The sequence below is a fragment of the Anabas testudineus genome, chromosome 6 (assembly GCF_900324465.2).
Source record: "Anabas testudineus chromosome 6, fAnaTes1.2, whole genome shotgun sequence".
Classification (NCBI taxonomy): Eukaryota; Metazoa; Chordata; class Actinopteri; order Anabantiformes; family Anabantidae; genus Anabas; species Anabas testudineus.
In genome coordinates, this window is record NC_046615.1 from 17,456,592 (window position 1) to 17,477,671 (window position 21,080).

The 21,080-nt window shown below is 40.4% G+C and overlaps 1 protein-coding gene across 1 annotated transcript in view; it reads right to left on the reverse strand.

Annotated features, from left to right (window-relative positions):
• Positions 1-8,905: 8,905 nt before the first annotated feature.
• Positions 8,906-21,080, reverse strand: part of LOC113166139 (A disintegrin and metalloproteinase with thrombospondin motifs 20) — a 65,228-nt gene continuing 53,053 nt past the window's right edge. Inside the window, exons 29-39 of the mRNA XM_026366105.2 lie at positions 19,536-19,703; positions 16,515-16,688; positions 15,492-15,662; positions 15,041-15,247; positions 14,711-14,840; positions 13,835-13,929; positions 13,641-13,735; positions 13,349-13,482; positions 11,881-11,972; positions 11,570-11,674; positions 8,906-11,368 (exon numbers count right to left, since the gene is read on the reverse strand). Of these exons, the coding sequence (XP_026221890.1) occupies positions 11,279-11,368; positions 11,570-11,674; positions 11,881-11,972; positions 13,349-13,482; positions 13,641-13,735; positions 13,835-13,929; positions 14,711-14,840; positions 15,041-15,247; positions 15,492-15,662; positions 16,515-16,688; positions 19,536-19,703 (1,461 nt within the window). The 3' untranslated portion in view covers positions 8,906-11,278. The remainder of the gene's footprint in view (positions 11,369-11,569; positions 11,675-11,880; positions 11,973-13,348; positions 13,483-13,640; positions 13,736-13,834; positions 13,930-14,710; positions 14,841-15,040; positions 15,248-15,491; positions 15,663-16,514; positions 16,689-19,535; positions 19,704-21,080) is intronic.

The following is a 21,080-nucleotide window of genomic DNA, read 5'->3' on the forward strand; positions in this document are numbered from 1 at the left end:
ATTTGCTGAGGAATCAGGCAGCACTGGAATACTTTCCAGATCTCAGCAAGACTTAGCACCTCAGACACTGCAGTTTTCCGACATTACAGTGCCACTGATCTGACTTGTTATCAGATTGGGTCTTTGAAGTGAAATTGAACTTAATATTTTGCCTTCAGTCTGGTTGCACCAGTTTCACTCAAAGGTCCTTGCTAAGTTTAGGTAAGTGCTACCTGGCAGTGTTTTTTTATGTCAACACATTTTTGTCTTAGCAAACTTGGATTTGTGATGAGTTTCTTTTTCAAAGTTAACCAATGAGAGCTTGTTTATCTCTGTTAATATATATTTTTTTACCTAATTTCCATTACAGGACTTTGTTTCAGTCTGTTCCCTGCACCCTTTAAATCCTCCATCAAGTCTATCTTGACTTGGTGGAAGAGACAAATAGACAACCAACATGTCTCTGATCTGCAGCCTTACAATTTTATAACTTTCTTAATGGATGACTCAAAGTAGTATAAAGATTTTAGAAGAACAATAACAGGCAGATTGCTTTGACAGCTTTGTGGGGTTTTGGATTAACTTTTGCATTTTGTTGCTAAGTCTTGCTGAGGCCAGCACTTCTGAAACAACAGTTCATTAAAGTTGAGTTTATGAGTCTACTGAGGTCACAAAGCAGAAATCCACGGCTCGGTTTGGTGGCCTCTCCTTTTTGAGAAGCACATTTATAAAACTAGTGACAAATTGTTGGTTGAGCTTCAAATTTTGCATGAGCAACATTCACTAGTGTTCAGGAAATGAGAAACAGAGGTCATACAAGAAACAGAGAGAAAGAATCTAGGCTCAGTACATATCGAGAGTGACTAGAACAAATACAAAGCTGGTGCCGGACATGTGAAAAGAGAAGAGAGTGGAAAAACAACAACCTTTCTTCAGACACAGAACTAAACAGGAGAACTGCTGCCATTTTTAGCCAGTGCAGGAATGTGACAGGACCAAGTTCTGGAGACACGAAACAGGACATCCCAGCTCTCAACAGATATTTTTAAATGAGCTAAGAACCACTATAAAGTTCTGTATAATAGTGAATTCGCAGATTAAACACAATACTTATATTTGCCATTTTCCCCACATCCCACCCACCAGTCAAGACTCAGCCAACCAGTAGGTGCTGCCATTCTGGACTTCATCCCTCACTGGCTTCCCATCCCTCGACAGTCTGATGTATTAGCTTTTGTATTCTCTATGTGATCACAAGCATAAATTTAAAATCTGTGGGGTGTTATCTGCTGACAGCTCGTTACAGTTTGGATTGTTAAATTTCGAGGAAAAAAAAACTGGCAGTCTACATCTAGATCTCCTGCCATCTCCTCTTTCCTCTGTCCATCCCTCCCTCTATTTTGCTTCCCTCAGTGTGATTGTGGTTAGATCACATGAGAGATGTCTGTAGTCTTTAAAGGATGCATTACTGGATGGTTCATCTTGTTTGTTTGTTATTCGTCACCAGGTGTATCTCACAGCTTGTCTCCATTTTGGGCACTGCTACAAATTCCAGGTGAAGCTCCCGTACAGGGGATGAGTCTAAACAAACATTCCAGGAGTATCAGCCGTAGACAAAAGAAAGCAGGAGAACTGCACTCTGCATACGCTGTAAAGGAGGCCTATCATTTCCACCACAACCACAACTCTCTAATAAAAATGCTTCTAACAGCCAAATTACCCGTCCGTGGTCTTGTACGAGATATAAATCAGATGGAAGAAAAATTCCACCTCTAGCTCTAATAAGCATCTTGTGTGCACAGACTCAACATTCATACAGACATCAAACATTATGTAGGCATTCTTGGAGCTGCAATGCATGTGCGCCAACACAAAATTACAACCTGGCAAAAAAAAATGAAGAAAAAAAATCAACACCCTGCTGCTTATGATGTACATTTTTCACAATACGATCATTTGCTTTGACATGTAGGGAAAAAGCATTTAAGATGATTCTCCCAGATAGCTATAATACCATTGGAGGAACACCCAGAAGAGATAATTTGGATAGTTTGAAGCCTTTGTCTAGGTCTGCGGGCCTATCTCCCCTCAATGAAAAGGATCCCTTAAGCTTTTTGTGTGTGTGGATTCATGCAGGGATAACAGCATGTCAGTGAAGGGCCGTACAACAATAGTTGAAGATGAGAGAGGTGTAAAGGTGCGACGGAGGGCTAACAACACAAGGTTTTGCTTTGGCTATGCTGTGTCTATCTAACAAAGCATCAACACAACACCCCAATGGCCTCTCTGTGTGGCCTCGGTTTCTTCAAACGTCTTTGAAAGGCACTCAGCTTTCTGCAGAGGCCTCACACTTAAAAATTGCCTTGTGTTGTGTGTGTTTTATCACCAAAATAGATAAGAGCTTGGGAAGCATGTCTGTTTGCAAGTTATTTATGGCTGCCATGGAGATGAACAGGTTAAAATAATTACTCAAAAAAAGAGGAAGTTGCATGAGGCCAACAACAAAGGTTCTGCCAGTACTAAACAGGAAGAGAAAATGAAATCGCTACTGCACAACATGTCATTATTGTGTGTTTAACCAGTTTTAACTGAAAAACAACAACAACAAGTGCAAAGAGCCCTTTATTATAAGCCATCTTTATCTATCCGTGAGGTCAGAGGTGGTCACAGAGATAAAGAAATAGAAAATACTACAAAGGAAACAACAATACATTATAACACTCTCTGGAGCTATCATATATGATGTTATGATAAATATTTGTTACAAATAAACTGTGCAAATCTCACAAATCAGTGTGCAAGGGTTAATTAGAATCTATCTAATCATGTGTCTAACACGTCTTCTGGGCCAATTAATCACAGTCAGATCTTGTCCTTATGGCAAGTAACAGACAGTCTGGTCAAAGTGGCCACTTTGTGCCAGTGAATGTAACACAAGCAGCTGGGCGGTGTAAGTCGTTGAGCTGCACTACCATATGGAGCGCTAAAACGGAATCAAAAACCCTGCTGCCGTCGCCGCATGTGAAAAGCTCATGAATCTTTGTTAGACGACACATTATGTTTCACTCGCTGTCTGGGCTATCCGGTTACAAAATGTGAACAATGACTCGGGTTAAAGACATAATACTTGATTGTGAGGTTCTTTTGAAGACAATGCTGGAGATGTTTCATCACAGAAGGTGGCACGGTTCATGCTTTCTGTCAGTACGAGGACTGATCAGCAATAGTCTGACATGAAAGCAGCCAACAGTTTGATTGATTCTTTGCTGACAGAATATGCAGTTTCTCATGGAAGAAGACAGATTCTTCTCTTTATTAAAAGAAACAGTGCAGACCTTAGCATGGGAACACTGGCTTTTACAGCAACAATGGTAACCATCTGAAAAAATGCAGTCTTCCCTCTCAGGAGCAATGTGCATGAGTTGATTCTAGGCTTTGGTCCATGTTCCACATTTTATTATATTTAATCTAAGACAAACCTCTGTGCTCTGTATTTACACATCTGCAGTTCAAACACACATCCAGACATGAATGTAATCAGTTGTAAAACACATCCCTATCTGAAATTATGGGGTTGGAGTTTTTTTTTTCCTTGAGGACACATTTGGTACTGTCTAAACAGGAGACATTTCTCTCTACTTGTTTAAGGTGATGCAATTGCTGCTAATTTGCAGCCTCTCAGATTACAACTAAAATAGTTTCAAATAATTATATTCCCACTTATCCTTTGCAGTATCATGGAGGAGGAGTAGAGCCTGTCATAGACACATAACAATTTACACTCCCACCTATGAAAGTCTCAAATCATCCAACCCACTACCCTTCAAGTGCCATTGCACAAAATCTCTCTTCTCTGACATGGCTGACTAAAGATGTGCTTCAAATTAAAATATGTATGTTTGAATTGAAGTATACTCTATGATAAAACACAGACAGGGGTCTGGAGAGCTTTGTTAGAGGGTAGGACTGCGTGATAAAAGCTTGTCAGTGGGCTGTTGTACTGGTGACTGAAGTAGCTTTGTCTGTGTCTGAGTAGCGCTACCACGAGACAGACTGGAATGAGTGCCTCTCTCGCAACGCCAATTGACACATGCTGTCTGTAGCCCAGACAGGAAGACATGCAGGACTGGCTCTTAATTAGAACAGGTAGTCAGATGGGTGGGGATGTTTTTGTTTTATTGAGAGCCTTTTGAAGGGTGTAGCTGGATGATAGTAGGACTTTCTTTTGGGTAAAACACAATCACACCCTAATGCAAAGAAACAAGAATTGATAATCAAAGCAGAAGTTATTTTGTGCAACCAAATGTTCGAGTGTCTGGGAATTTCTCAATTTTCTCTTATCTCCACAGATTGTATCTCCCTTTGACAGAGGACAGCTAGTCTACATGTCTCTTGGGTACAAGAAACCAGAACCCATTATTTAGTCAAGCACAGAGAAACCGTGGTTTCTGAGAGCAGAAGACAGTCAGAGCAGTGATGGATGTGAGTTAACTCTGTCAAATTCAGGGTTATGAACGAGTGCAGAATGGGACATAAATCATTTCCAAATGGTTTTTACCTACCACTGTTAGAATAGAGTGATCAGGCTCTTTGCTCTGTCATCTCCGTCCATGAATATCTATCTCCAAGCCATCGGTGATAGTGGACTTATTTCTCTATCTATTCTATGAAGAAGTCCATGTGAGCTATGTTTAGGTTTTTTTTTGTGTCTGGTGTAGTTAAAAACAAAATCTGGTTTACTTCAAGAAAAGAACAACTGTGTATAAAAAAACCCCTGACATGCAGTAACCTATGAGCTACCTTGACAAGTATTCCTTCGTGACTGCTACAGTCGTTTTGCCAACTTTTCCACTGAGCACGTCGTGCAGAGGTTTACTTCTTTATCATGCACCGACTAAACGAATTTTGGAGGATTTGCTTGCATAGTCTATTGTGTGTGTCATCACATGAGAGGCTGTGTGTGAGTAACTGTACAGTACTGTATACACCTCCCGTGCCTCTTAGTGTGAAATACAGGAGAACAAAGGCAGCATTCTGGTAAGAGGTTTAGTATACCCTGGCGATGTGAGTCTCAACCGTGTGTAAAAATCTCCAGAAAGCTCATTTGATTGGAGTGTTAAGCTGTTAAAAATAATTAGCCCCCACCCCGTTCCCACTTCTGTTATCGAAGAGTCTCGTCTGCGACTTCCACAAACAAAAGGCCGACCACAGCTCACAGCTACAGCCAAGTCTGGCCTCTGCCTCATTCATTCTAACTATGCTGACATGGGGCAACATTTTCCAGGCTGCTTAACAGCCTTACATTTTACAATGGGAAAGTATTTTCAGCAACAAAAACACTGCCACTGGCCATGATGTGTGCATTTCCTAAATGACCTACAACAGGCTTTTAGGACCGTTTCATTGAGAGAACTACTACTAATTACTGACTGTGGAGATTCCCAGTCACCCCACTAGCTACTAATTAGTGTTTGTGCGACAAAAAGAGAACTTCAGTCTCAATAATGGCTACAAAACAAGACTACAAAAAACAAACAAACAAACAAACAAAACATTGGAGCCTTAAGGATCCTTGAGCACATCGGAAACTCCTTCAGTGAATGTGTTCAATTCACCGCATGCATTAATGTGTGAATCACGCTAGAGTCTCATGTTCACAGATCAAACAATGCAAGCCCATTTTTCATCACACCACATGTGCATGAGCTATTGGCACATTCTTACAGACCCTGGGGGTCCAACACCAATCCCCCCCAACCCCTTCATACCTCCTCCAGTTGGGCCATGCCCGTCTCTGACAGCATACCACTCGCCCATGTGCAGTGAATCAGTGGTCAGCTTTGGACCGAATCCCCCACACATCTCATGCAGCTGTTACAAAATGGACACTGTAGAAATGTAATACAATAAGCAAAAGTGACCTCATTCAGTCTCAGCCAGTTAAAGTCAAAGCTGACGTGACTTTCAGATGTGCTGGAAGCCAGGCTGACAGAACAATCCACAACACTCCGAAGGCAAATTGCCAAGAGCTTCAACCCACACAACTACTGATAGTCCATTTGGCAGTGGCAAAATCTCTGTAATCATGTGAAGTTTTCATGGACCTTGAAGCAGACATGCATGGTTTAAATGTGTGCAAATGTAAGGTATACAAGGATTTGAAACTTGCTTAAACAAACTCTTGCTAATTCAACAACTTTCACTGTGAAAGTCATTTCAAGGACCACTGAGCTAGGAAACTGGATGTTTGTGCTCACCTTGGCATTTACAGCAATGCATGCAGAAAATACAGGAAAAGGCTGGGACACATCAAATATCTAAAGCTTGGGAGAGAGAGAGGGGATTAAATCCACAATATATTTCTCATCATTTATATACACCTCAATAAATAACCTATAAACGCACAGAGAGAGAGAGAGACAACAAACTGAATGATGGAATAAGCTGTTTGCGTATGACATAAGAAAAACCTCAAAAATACCATAAAGGCAGAGCATAATAGAGTTTGTACACGTTTTTAGGAATTAAAAGAAAAAACCCACAAGTAAAACCTTTATTTCTTTGCTCACACGTTTCTAGAAATGAACCTTCTGAAGCGAACCAGTGGTTTTGTAAAGCTTTACCGCCATCTAGTGGTCAGATATAACATTTTCTTTTACTTTCACAGCCCCACAGAAGTTTAGCCCCATTAGAAATGCAAAGGCCAAACTTAAATACTAAATTCATTGTAACTTGTAATGTAAATGTAATAAAAGTCAATACATTTTTAAAGCAACATTTCCACACAACATACAAAATATATTTCTTTGGAAAAATCGTTCATTTCGCTCACCCTTGGAGTTTTGTGATGGTATAAGCACAGGTGTTAATAACAAGAGGACTGACAGCTGAAATCCACTGATCTGCTTTGGCTTCATGGTCCTGGTTTTGTGTTTGTTAATGTCATTAGAAACACCTGTGCCCTTCCTGCAATAACAAGTCCTTATGTCTGATGTGAAAAAAGCTCTGTACTGAAAATCATAACGTCGAGTTAAAGAGTAAAGAGAGAACAGTCTGTTTCATTCAGGTGTTGTCATGTAACATATTCCTGGTGATTCTTGACAGATTTCATCATCATTCTTGTGAATGGATGCTGCCAACATCGTTCCCTGTCTATTTAATACACTAGGGGTCACTGTTTGTTCAGTTTGGGACATAATTCAACACTGACGTGTGAAATGAAATGTGTTAAATGTTAACCCCTTTGGAGCCCACAGTTATGACGCTGTGATCACATCACATGACTGACTCAAGAAGGAGTGAAATTGAAAATATTTAAAAGGACAGGGACTAGACCCTGTCACGTCATGACCACGTCAAGTGGTTCAGTTGAAATTTGAAAATCGTGATGTGCATTGTAAAGTATCTGATTAATTTGGGGTGTGTTTTATTTTGTGTGTCAGTAGAAATCATAACCATGGTCTCTGGGTATGTGTCTCTGTGGAGCAGGTTGCAGCTGCAGATTGAACTGGAATGTCTGTGCTGGTGCCTCAAAGCAGGCTGTGCTTCATGCTAAACATCAATCATTAGTGTGTTTTATGAGGACTGTTGGTGCAGGTTTGTGTTTTTCAGCTCGGCCATTAAAGACGTCTGGTTTATGCTCACAGCAAGCAGGCCAGGGAATCTTTTACCTAACTTGTCCGTAGCCTGGAGAGCTATGGAAGGACCTCAGCACAGCTTGGTTTCGCTGAAAAACTGCTTTTTACAGGAGTTGTTGTCGTGCTTCAAGACTCGTCCAAATCCTGAGATTAGCTTTTAAGAACCAAGGCAGGCTTCTGGCAAGGAATCAAAGCAGCTCTTGAGGGACCACAGTATCTGTTTTCATTTAATGTACAAAACTATCTCTGCGCAATGAACCCTGCAAAAGTGCTTTGTATTTAAACAGTTTGCCTTTCGCTGAAGTACCTGCACCTTTATTTCAGTGACATAATTCCTCAAAGGGTACTTTCCACCTGATGGTGAAGTTATCAAAAGCTTTCTGAGAACTTACCTCATTCTTTGATTTGACATAACTACTTGATGACTCATTGGGCAGTTGACAGCTTCAGCTGTTTCCAGATTTCAAGAATACGTGTACTTCTGTGAAAAATTGATTTAAAGGTATTTGGTCTGTTTATGTGTCTCTTAAGTGGAACTGAACTCTAGAAAGGCATGTTGTGGAAATGCAACCTGCACCTCTAAGTGAGTCCACATGCAGCCACAATGTGCTGAGCACAATCACACAGCCAGTGTTGACCTGCTGCCCTTCTTTATTAACCAACCGGCCTCCCTGTAGACAAGAGGAACTTTGCTACGATGATATGAAAGACTTGAGTTTTTTAAATAATCCCATAAAAATGTGTCTCTGTGCTCACCCCAATCCTGACTTTAAGACACATCATCATCATTTCTGAGGCATGTGTTATGTTATGTACATAAAGGAGATAAAGGAGGTCTGTAAGGATTGGCCCCCCAACAGCTGCCGCCACTCTGTAATTGTAAAATAAAATGATAAATATGTCCATATGCATTGGTAGAAACAAGACATAGAGAGAGGAGAGATTAAAGCCTTTTCGTGTTATTGTTTTAGTGCGTTTCATGTTAAATTTGACTGACTGAAACTCCATCTTGGAAATGACTCACCTGTAAAAGGAGTTGCCAACATCTATCTGGTTAAAAAATAATTATAATTAAAACCAGTCGCCACATGTAAATTCATCTTGAAAGAAGCTGTATTTATATATAAATTGATTGCGGATTTTTTTTTTTTTTTTGTTGGGATGATGTAATTTTTTTGTTTTTATGTTTTAAATATCACTACATAGAAAATAAAAATATAAAATATTTTGTACAATTAGTAAATACTATTTTTGTTATATGTGTATTGTAAACAGAGAAACAAATCAAATTGTCAGTGAGCTAAAAAGCTTTTTTTATTGTTACTTACAGCATTAGTATAGTAGCATGACATACAGTACTGGTACAGTTAGTGACCGTAGCACCAGAATCAATCATTCATTTCTTTTAAACAGGCTACACACATATTGTAGGTACATATGATTCTTAAAATATCTTTGGATAAAGCATGGCAAACAAGCACACGTTCCTCTGTTCAGTACCAATGCCCAGTCAACATTTAGCACACCGTTTACAATTCAAGTATGAATATTAAAAATACACATATCATAAGTTACACATTTTTACGGTTGTTACGAAAACAAACAAAAAAAAAAAAAAACAGGATTACATTTCTACAAAATATATGGCACATAGTGCATCAAGTATTCTTTAAATTTCTGATACAGACCTCATAGCACAATTAGCCATCATAAAATGAATGATAGCCAAATGTTTTCTAGCTGCTCACTGACTTATTCCTCAGCCATTCTTTCATTCTAAATAAGCTGCATTGTCTGAGAGGAAAAAGAAATCTGCATCTATATTCTAACTTTGGTTAAAGCTTAACATCAGAGAACCGGCATATTAGGATGCATGTGGTAGATGTGGTCATGGTGAAAGTAATTTATGATGCGTTAGGTAATACTCACATGCAGATTTCCTCATACAGTGGTCTATCTGGCTACGCTGCTGCTAGTTTTTCAGCTACATTAATAAGAGGACCGTGACTTTATAGGTAGACGCTGCTGAAGAGACGTAAACCAAACCCTGTCAGTTAAAATGAGCTGAAGCGTTGCCGCAGCTGAGCATTAATCCCAAAGCCAGTGTTTTCCTTCTTGAGATCAGAGGTAATTCCAGTAGTTCAAAAGCACCATTCAAAGGATCCTCATTTAAGGTTAGTGGTTATACACTACAAACAGTAAGCTAATACCTTTATTTGTTTTTTTTTAGCAAAGCAGACCATGTTTAAACATATCAGACAATGGCTTCTCTGATGGTAGTAGTCATTGTACCTTAAAACAAAGAACATATCTACAAGTCAATACAGAATAAATATGGTCAAACATAAATATATTACAACACATATCTCATTAGAGTATGGATGATTAGGAGAGGTAGGGGTTGCAGGCACCTACAGCAGGCTCAATGGAGGGTGTGAGGTGAGAGGTCACACCTGATACTGTGTGACGGTGCAACAGATGAGAACTTCTCTGTGTGACGTCATTAAAGAATAACACTAATACAATTCTGAACAATCTTTAGTGGCTTAAAAAAAAAAAAAAAAACCCAACAGAAAACGTTTACACTAGTAAGTATTGAAGTATTGCAGCTGCTATTTCCTCACAGCACCAGTGTTTATTTTGTCTCCATGATGGTCAGTGGACCGTCGATCCAGGCTTCAGTAGTTTTGTGAAATAACTGACAACAGACAGTGGATGAAATGTAAAATTATCTGTAGTTGTCCTACGTTCTCCTAAAGTGACATCTGGACTGATATCAGTAGTTATAGCTTATTTCTATTGCTTCCAACGTAATTTCCACAAATAAACGTCTGTTAGCATGTTATGCTAACTGGCTGATGGAACTAATTTCATATTAGTTTCACAAATAAATGACTGTAAATACTAAAACTGCTCCTTTAAACGTGTGTATTTTTAATATCAGCCTAATGGCTGCCGTTCTGTCAAACAATAACACAATCATTCTTTACAGTCTGATCCGATGTCTGTTGCCCTTTTTTGCTGCAGTGATTCTTGCACACCTGGAGTATTCTGGTTTTTATCTATGTTGTCTAAGCGTGGCAACTAAATGCTTACAGTAGTTGTAAATATAAATATATATGTACCATGAAAGGTAACATACAGTAAAACAGGATTAGTAACAAGTACTTCATAGTGTTTTTTACAGAATACACTTCATTTCACAGAATAGCATAAAAAAAATTTTTTAAAGATGAGAATTTCTTTCTTGAACAAATAGGATTTCTGTTAGTTTCTTTCACTGTCTGTATAGTTGATGTTTCTGTGTTTGAAGTACTATATTCATTTGCATGATACTAAAAATGCCCAACAGCTTTTTAGGTTTCAAAGCGCAGATGTGTTTAATAGTTATTGCAACACTGCTGGCAAGCAAATAGGCTGGCTACTCCTCAGAGCTGGCGGATGAGGACCTGACAGTGGGCCTGTAGTACCGCACAGTATGTAGTACCTTGTAAGTTTTAGCTGCCATTTGGGAAGTGGGGGTGTTAATGCAGGATAATTACTGTTAAATGTTCCTCCATCACACTCACAGACGACTACAGGCTCAAACAATTCACCTTTGTTGTGTGTTCCTGGGCTACAGTTTTCAAGACAGATTTAGGGGTTTGGTCTCGGCTTGACCCTCAGTGGACTTGAAGGAGTAGGCCGTTATGAGCCTGGGGAATGCACTTCCCACAGAAACCACCACAGCGACCATAGATTCTTGTTCCATCCTACAGACGGAGACAAATGAGAGAGGAAAGAGTGGGCAAAGGGCAGCTTTTTATGCAGAGAATATGAGCTTTATAAATGTCAGTGGGGATTCCTTGTCAGTGAATCATAGAGAGCTACTTCAAAACATGAAGCACAAACTATACAATCAGAGCAAAATACATTTAGATCAAACTCAATTTTATACATAAACTGCTTCTTACCTCAGATCTGTGGACTTTGACAGAAACATAGTTGCCCTGAGATGTCCACTTGGTGGCCTCCGCTACTTTGAGGCCAGTGCCAATCAAATTAATGCTGAACTGGCCCTTAAAACACATCAGAATGAATGAGGAATTACAAAATGTTCTTTTATGTTATTCAACCAGAAAGGTTGATTGGAAAAATCTGAAGAAAATGTGTGTGGAAATAACTGCACAGGGCCGGGTTGCACACACATGGAAGGTCAACATAAGTCATAGGAAAGACACATTAAACAGTGCTATGAAGCTACAATATACAGTATTTCACTTACCTGTGGACACTTGGCTGCACTATAACAATCTCCTGCTGTGGCAAAAGGCACAGGTCGACCAAGAAGAGTCTGGGAAAACTGAAGGTCTGTGACTAGTAAAGAGAAAAGACACACATCTAAAGTCACAGTGTGTAACAGTACAAAGTAAAGTATATGTGGAGTGAAGACAAATACCCACATAGAATTTAATTGCAGGGTTTAAGCCACTTTACTGTCACTTGACCAGATGTTTTAATCTTTCTAAATAATTTTTTCTATAAAGGTTTCTTGAATGGGAAACCGGAAACAAACCCACTTATCAATTCAGAATAGTTTTGAGTCCTTTCTTAAGGTTCCTTAAGTAAAATGTAGGAAAATTTTAAGTCACAAAATTAACACAAACATTAAAACAAAGCAAAAAAGAAATTCACCTGTGAATCAAAGTATTTTACAGACAAGTAGCTAGATTCACACTGACTCTGATCGTAGCATTAATTTAGGTGTATAACGCCTAAAAGTTAAATCATGTTGTAAATCAATTCTTACATTTTGAATTTACTAAAACAACCTGAACCATTTTCACGACTTTCATTTAACTTTACTTTGTCATTTACCATGTCCGCTGCATTTTCACGCGCTAATCCTGACCAGCACCTTTTCCTGCCCCCCCCCCCCAAACATTTCAGTATGAAATTATGATAACGAACACAAAATGCACAAATAGCCTTTTTCATTATTTTCCCTTCATCTTGAACTCATTACGCTTCCAGCCTACGCTTACGTCAGGACCAAGACCAGGCAAAAAGAACAGAATGGGAGGATAAATGTCTAGGTTCTAATCCAACTTCCTCTCTATGCACACACACACAAACACACACACACACACACACAAAGTACAATAATTCACATACTCTAATCAAAGGCATACTTGGACACAACAACGAAGATGGCGCTGACTGTAATAATAAGCAGAGGGATATGGCCTGAAGATGTGTTTGTATTACAGTGTGCTTGTGTCTGTGAATATGTGAGTTCTTGCATGCTAGTATGATTAAGAGTTTAATACCGATGCAACTCCATGCATGCGTGTGTATGTGTACTTGTGTTTCCATGTGTTCTTGTGTGAGTGCACCAAAGAAAAGATGTGCAAGTCAGCCTCACATCTTGTCTTGTCGGTGCTTGAGAGCAGGGGCCCATGTCTGTTTGTGCACACACACATTCCTTTATTCTCAGTCTCACGTGTTTGTGCTGAGAGGCCCGGTTTCAAGTCCTCGCCCAGTGCTGTGAACACAGCGCGATGAAAGGTCATTATCTTGATTTCAGAGGAGAGAGTGTGGGGAAACGCAGAACATGCTGCATTTGGACAGCTTAGACTTTCATAGGAGTCCTTATTGGCACTAAGGGACAAGCCGTCTGAGGGTTGAAACAACACTGATGTGTGGTCTCTTCACAGCCAACAGTGTAAGACAATCACACAGTAATTACGTACTCATTATCCTCAGGGAGTTCAAGTCCAGACGAACTTTGTGGAAGAGCGTGTATCCCGCTGCTGCGTAGTCATTCCTACAGTTACAGTCTTGTCTGCGGCTGCCATTGTATGGACATTCAAAAGGGTTCAGCAACCTATGTGATAATGAAAAAGAGTGTAGCTGAAGACAAGAATCTGAACACAGATGCTATAATGTATACACCTGGGGTTGCAGGCGGCACAGTAATTTTAAGTACATAATCCTGTACTGAGTCACTCAAGTGGCTATCAGTCATCACTCCATTAAACACACCTGTGCCCATACACCTCAGAGTAGTTGTCTGTTTGACCGCTGCGCAAAGTCACGTACTCTTTGGGGTAATCGGTTTGCATCCCAGCACAGTAAATCTAAGGATAAACACATGGAGACAACAGATGAGAGCCTGTGGGGAAGATGCAGGTTGAGTCATTATGTGGGGAAGAGAAATTCTGACAGAGCAGACACACCTGTAGTATCCGAGACTTGACTTTGAGATAGTATTCCCCATCTATCCTTACACCCTGTCTCATCTGAACTTCACGGCAGGAAGTGAACAACTGGCCTGTGTGAAGAAATAAACAGGAAGGAAGAAGGAGAAATGTTAGTGCAGCACCAAGGGAACAAGACGTTGTTCATTAAACTCTGCCAAACACAGCTTAAAAAGCTAATAAGCTCAGAGAAAGGACTAAAACTTGGCTGTTGTCTTTTTTAGTGAGAGTTGTTGTAGTTATTTTATTATTTGTGCTGCCTCCCCTATTGTCCCAGAGCTCATATCATGTTGATTAGCCGATTAGCATTAATTCTTGACCGCAGAACTGGCTGTCACCCGAGCATATCATTTTAATTTCACCAGTGCCTGACTTGGCAGAAGCCAAGTCGGGAATGAACAGTCCAGTGCACCAGTACTAAACTGAAATGTGGGGGAGCAAACCTGTGAGCTTTGGCCCAGTGCCGGGTTTAACAGCACTTGCACGTTCACAATGAAGGCTGCACACGCCCTGAGGCATTCTGACAGACTGTCCACATCACAATTTAAAGAAAACCGCTGACGGCCTATTTATTGTTCCACTAAGCAATTACTCAAAGAGGCTTTAAGTGGAAGTCACTGTTCTGCTTAATGTGTTAAAACACAGCAAAAAGTTGAGTTTCTATAAACACAATCAGATACGGTCTTGGTTGCTGTATACAGTTCACTCAATTTAATACAATTACCCTGCACATTCCATGTTGGCAGTAAGCACTGCATGGATCAGAAAGCTCTACAATATGGTAGAATCGTTGAGATGCCGTATGTACTCAACAGAAATGTATTTTTCAGTGAGGAGAGGAGGACTTCGACTCACATTCTCTGTCTTGACATGCAGCTTGAGACTCAGGTCTTTCCGATGGACGGCAGTGTTTGGACGGATGGCCTTTTGAGGTCACACACTCCACTCTCCGCTCCATAACTCCTGCCCCACAGGTCTGTGAGCACTAGCACACCCACCCACACACAGGCACACACACAAACACAAAATAATTCTCAAAACAGCACCAAACATTTAATGAATAAGCTGCAACTAAAACCAAATCCATAAATGAGATTTATCAGCACAAGTGGAAAATGCACAAGTCATCAAAATGTTTTCTGTAAATGGCAATTAGGTGATTGCTCAATGCTATTTCAGTTTCACCTTGCTCCATGGGCCAACTTTCCAGTAGGTTGTGTGAGGGCAGTCCCTGAGGAGGCATGGCTGGGTACCAGGAGGGTGGGGCTCACGGCAGGGAGTGTTGGCAGTGGAGGACTGGGTCGCAGTGTACAGGTGAGCGGACCGCAGGGAGGGTACCATGGAGCATGAGACAATACGTTGCTGGTAGCCAACACCACAGCTGGCAGAGCACTGAGTCACACATAGAAAAACATACACCGACATTTACTAGTACCTGCATGTTTGCACAGAGCAGCAATATCAAAAAGAGAAGTGTATTTTTTCAGCCAAGATTTAGTGGTACCGATGTACTATTACTGACTCACTGTACATGCTTTAGGCCACCTAAAGAAATTTCCACAATCTCATGAGTGTATTGCAAGCCACACTGTGATCTAAATCATATCTCTGTCTTCATTTTAGCTCGTGTTCCTACCTGTGACCACTCCCCTGTGATCCATATATAGTGGCATGGAGGTCCCGTGCAAGGCTCCAGTGACGGAGGCTGGGATGAGGGCTCACAGTAATCATCCTGGACAGGTGCCATCCCCAGACCCATACACCCCACCACTCTTTTTCTCATTCCTTCTCCACAAGTTGCATTACACTGCAAGACAAATCAAACAGGGGAGACGTCAGTAAGAGCAAAGAGTAGCTGGTAGAGGGGGGGCAGTGTTGTACTTCAATCACTTATTTCTCCACTTCCACCTTTAAGCTTTACTTCTGCAAGCAGAGAAAATTAAGCGCTGCGTGATACTGGTATAACACTGGGTAACACTGACATAATCCTAAACATGTGCTCTGGTTGACAAAGTTGCCATAAAAGATAAAGGTTAAGCTGGTTTCCCTCAAGGCCAATGATAGTTTTTAATGAAAGCTATAGACCAGAATCTTAAACCAATTGATGTAAAAAATCTGCTGCATGTGGAGTTGATGACAATTCTTCTGTATCTTATGAGAACAGAGAAGATTTTATGGCCATATTGTGGAAAAAAGGAGGCGGCGAGTTCTCGAGGCAACACACACAGGAATCTGAACACTGCAAACATGAAGAGGATACAGAGCTATGTCCCTACATGGCGCCCCCTCTTTTATGGTTTACGTTCAAGGACAAAGCACCGGGCATGAAAGAAAGATGAGAAGAAGATGTTTAGCTTGACACAGAACAGGGATATCCAGCAGAACAAAAGGGGATGATGGCCATCAGTACTTTGAGGTTTGATACTGTATGATATGCTGACAGATGGTTATCTCTAAAGGCCTCGACTGACGCAAGCGAGCAAGAGTACCTGCCGGTCATTCATTTAATGGTGCAGAGACAGAGAAAGAAAGCGGAGTTCTCAGCCAATAAAAACCATAATAAGATGGTTAAACATCTGTACATCTGTTTCACACTGGGAGCCTGAGAGCAAGCAAGGGGGGAGTTGTAGACAGAGAAAGAATGAAAGTCCCTACTTACCTCTTCCCATTCACCAGGGACCCAAGAGTAATGCGTGCATTCTGCAGACTGGCATGGTTGGGCAACAGCAGGACGCTGGTGAGGATCACAGAGATCCTCTCTGACACGCCCGGTGCTTTTTAGCCTGCAGTACACATCTCGGTTCTGAACTCCGACTCCACAGGTGACAGAACACTAGTAAAGCAGACACAGAACACACATCTGAAGGACAAAAGGCAGACGTGGAAACCCAGTTATTTTAGTTTTTGTCTTACTTTGAACTTTATTTAAAGGGGCCATGTTATGGTTTTTGTGATTTGTTATAATTTCCCTGTTGTGATGATGTGTGTACATATTGAAAAACATTATAGTTCCATGAGCTGCACGTAAAAAATCCCACAAAAGCAAACTCTTGTGTCTCCATCTGCTGCATGCACTAAAAACGGCATAATGACTTTTTTTTTTTTTTTTACTGGTACATTTTCTTAGAAAATGTTCCTGTGTACTTCAGTCAGTAGAGTTGGTCCATAAGGTTGTTTATGATGTTGTTTTATAGAATAGTAAATTGTCCAAAACCATTTCAGGTAGAGAGCCCTGTCACATGTTTCAATTCATTCCATACTGAGTAAGGCTGTAAGAGCAAAATCTCTAGAATAATTAATTTGCAAGAGAAAGACTAATCTTATAATTGTCTTCTTATACAGTTTTCTTCTTTCAAGTTTTGACAGACACAGAATCATGAAAATATCTGAAAATGTTTGTTTGAAAAAGTGCAATCATAGCATTGATGCTTTAATGCTCCAGTTCAATGTACATAATAAATCCGAAGCTGGTTTCTTTGTGAGCTGTGTGTCTGTGGTCACACAAATGTCTGTCTCAAACATCTCTTTGATGTGCTTTGAGCAGCATACCTGCATACTCAGGAAGCACTCAGTAAGGCCTGATCGGGCTGATTTCTCAGTCCCAACAGACCTCAAAGAACAGTGCCAGGCTTCAGTGATTTCACACGGTCAAAAAATCGGCGCATTATACAGCACGTATCGAATTTCCAGAAAACTGCCAGATGTACAATATTTGTGTTGTTCTTTTTCTCACCGCAATTGTGTATTACCATTGCAGAATATGTAAAAGGTCAAGTCCTTGAATTTAGAAACGGAACGTAGGAAATCTGACCTTCAAACCAAAAAAGAAATGTTACACAGAACAATAGAACCAGCTGGTAAAGTAATTATAGCCACCGTGTTTCTGCATTACTGCACGTTACCTTAAACAGAGGCAATGGTGACATCATAAAACATTTTTGGGATCAAAAAGATCATAATTTTATGATTGGTGATTAGTTAGCTTTAGATGTTAAACTATTATTAACCCAATACTGTATGTATCTCACTTACTTCTAGTGGTAAATCTAGATCATTCTGCAAATCCACCTTTGAGGTTTCTGCCACCATCCTCAATACATTACATTTAATTTGTGCTGTTCACTAAATGAATGATTCTTGACATTTCAAAAAATAATGTTTGGACAATATTGTATTTGTGATATATTTTCTCAATGCTCTGGGCAACCTAAGTTGTGGTTACCTCCATTGCGTCAGGGTAAAATGCTGTAAAGCCTTACAGACTGCCTAGTAAATAAAGAAGCACTTTTTTTTTTTACAACTTTTTTTGTACTTTGGAGCAAAAAGAGCAAAGTGATACTTGTGTCCTTAGCACAATGGGTAGGACCCACTTTCTCAGCTCCACTAACATGTTGTCCATTACCCCTCTGTCAGAGGTGACTGAGAGGGCTGGACATCTATGGAATAACTCAAACAGTGGGTGCTGAGGTTTCAAAGTTGTCACATGCATGGATATTAAGATATAAAACATGTCTTTATGCTCCAGTTGAGGATTTCATGGTTGCTGGTGGTATGTGGAGGAAGATGATTGCTTCCAGATACCAGAGGGAGAGGGAGCAAGAGGGGAGGAGGACACCCTCAAAGAGTGGGGAGTGGCAGGAGGCAGACATGGGTCTTTGTGGACCTTTTGAGATTTTACGCTTACTTGGAAAGAGGGAGGGAGAGTTTAGGTCTCCACATAGGAGAAGAAAACATTTTGAACAGTTTACAATATTAGGAAAATGTCATCTGAGCGGTCAATACGGAAAATATGTCTTGTATACATTAGGCGTGTGCCTCTACAGGTAACGAATGCAATGTTTCTGTCCTTATTCTGAACACACAGAATATCTATTCCCCAGGGGAATCTAACAAAGCATGACAGATCCATGGCAGAACATCCCTCCTCTCAGTCTGGCCTATGACATGTGAAAAATTTGGTTTTGAACTTTTTCCTCCCTGTAGGAACTCAGCATGACGTTGAGCCAAAACTGTTGCGGCTGCATGCATAATCGTCCATGATGACTGTGATCTCACCCCCCGGTCACTCTTCTATGCACAGCCTTTACTCTGCCGGTGTCAAGTTGCACTTGTGTACAATAGTACAGAAACCCCTTTACTTTAGGACATGCTATTGTGACCATCATCCTTTCATCTGCATGGGAGGCAAACGCTTGGCTGCATGAGCTGCACCTTTGGATCTCCATGTAAAAACTGTTAATATGATTTAGTTTATGTGATTTGCATAAACAAGCTGTTGTGTCATTCAACACTGGTTAAAAAACATAAAGTTTCTGATCAGTGCGTAGTCTGAAAAAGGTTTCTGAAGAAGCACATGTTCTGAGAACAGCTATAGACTACACTGCACAACTACTTCAACATTTTATCTGAATATTTATTAACTTGATTAATTTCAGGCCAACTGCATAAACAATTCTGCAAGTCCAGCCTGTGGTGTTTAACTCACATTAGAGGAAATTACACATTACTCCTGAGTAGTAGTGACTGGACAGGTGCTCTGTGTGTGTGCACGTCCTACATCTGTAAACTCTGGGAAGTGTTTAGCTGTGTTTACGCTTGTGTTTCTGTTTGTGTTACTGTTTTTATGGTCCTGAGAGGCTATTTTGTGATCCAGGCGAGATGGTTAGAAGAGCAAACATACCTCACTCCACTTGCTGGCTTTCCAACTAGGGCATCCCCGAGTTCGACAGGCCTTCTGTGTGCGCGGCCGTGGCAGATGACTGCAGTGTGCCTCCTCTATTTCGGTTTGGTTCTGATAAACACAGGCTATCTCCCGCTGCTTAGTCCCCCGACCACAAGTCACTGAACACTAAAGAGGAAAGAGCAAACACAGGATATGGGTGTGAGAAAAGAAATACATGTTAGCAAAGGTCTGTAGAAGTCCATAACTTTGCATCTTTTTAAAATTTACAGTGACTAATGTTGATAGTGGAGTTTGTTAAAGCAGGACATTGTTTCTAGAAATACACTTTGCTGTTGAATAAAACAAAAAAATCCATTAACCTCCATTGCACTGGAGGCAGAAATTTCAGTGATCTGCATGGCTAAATACTGCTACCATCAGTACACTCTAACATACCATGTTTTCTATACATTTTGGGTGAATTAAGCCTTTATGAAAGAGAAGAAGGAGACATAGCCATGGAATAAAAAAAAGTGCATCACAATGTTTATCTCTGTACTACATATACAGGATTTAAAGCTTGCCACAAAAGCACTTGGTGCCCCCAACAGCCTACTTATACCATTTCATGCCAAACTGAACACACTGTAACCAATTTCATCAAAACTACTCAAATGGATTTGGCTGAAACCTTTTCTCAAACACTCACACACTCATGTTATGTACCCAGTTATTTCACCTGTAAACACAGGACTTATAGACCTGCAGTGAAAGGAGGTCGAGGAAAGAGGGAAAAAAATAATGCAGAAAGAAACATAGATGGATGCACGTGGCGAGGCATTCATCTGGTACCAATAAGGAACCTAGAAATAATGTAGGAAAGCTAGAGAGAAGACAACCAAGAAGAAGTAGAAAAGACATAATGAATAAAAGAGATGGTTGATGACATTTGAATCTTCAATCCCCATGAGGACAGTAATTAAGTAATTATGGTGCCTGCTATTTCTGTGTGAGTGAGCAGCCCTATACAAAGCCACTCCAAAAATGGGGTGCTGGACTCAAATAGACAAGGCAAAGAGAGTTTTGCCTTAGCATATTTTCCAGTCCAGATAATAACCATAATATTACATTGTTTTCTAATTATGATCTCACAATGTTGCATAACACCAAACACATGATTTTTTTCCCTCTATGCTCATGGCAATGGTCATACCACAGATAATGTACGACAAAAAGAAGTATCTAAGTTCAAACTTCTATTTCTGGAAGCTATAAGACTTTTTTATTTCTTACAAATTGTACTGATCAAGGTTTGAGTGCCCATTTGAACCCTTTTAACAAAGTCACCTACAGCCTTTTCGTCTTAAGTGTGGTGCGGGTACACACATGCATCGTGCATGTTGTAATTACCGAGGCATTTTAAACACAGGGCTGGCTCAGCTGACAGAGAACATCAAAGCTGAGGCCAAAGCTGAGCGACTAGTCCTGAGCACGGCAGATTCACATTTCCGCTACACACTCACTCACAAATGATAACACAACTCCCTTTACCTCAAACAAGAG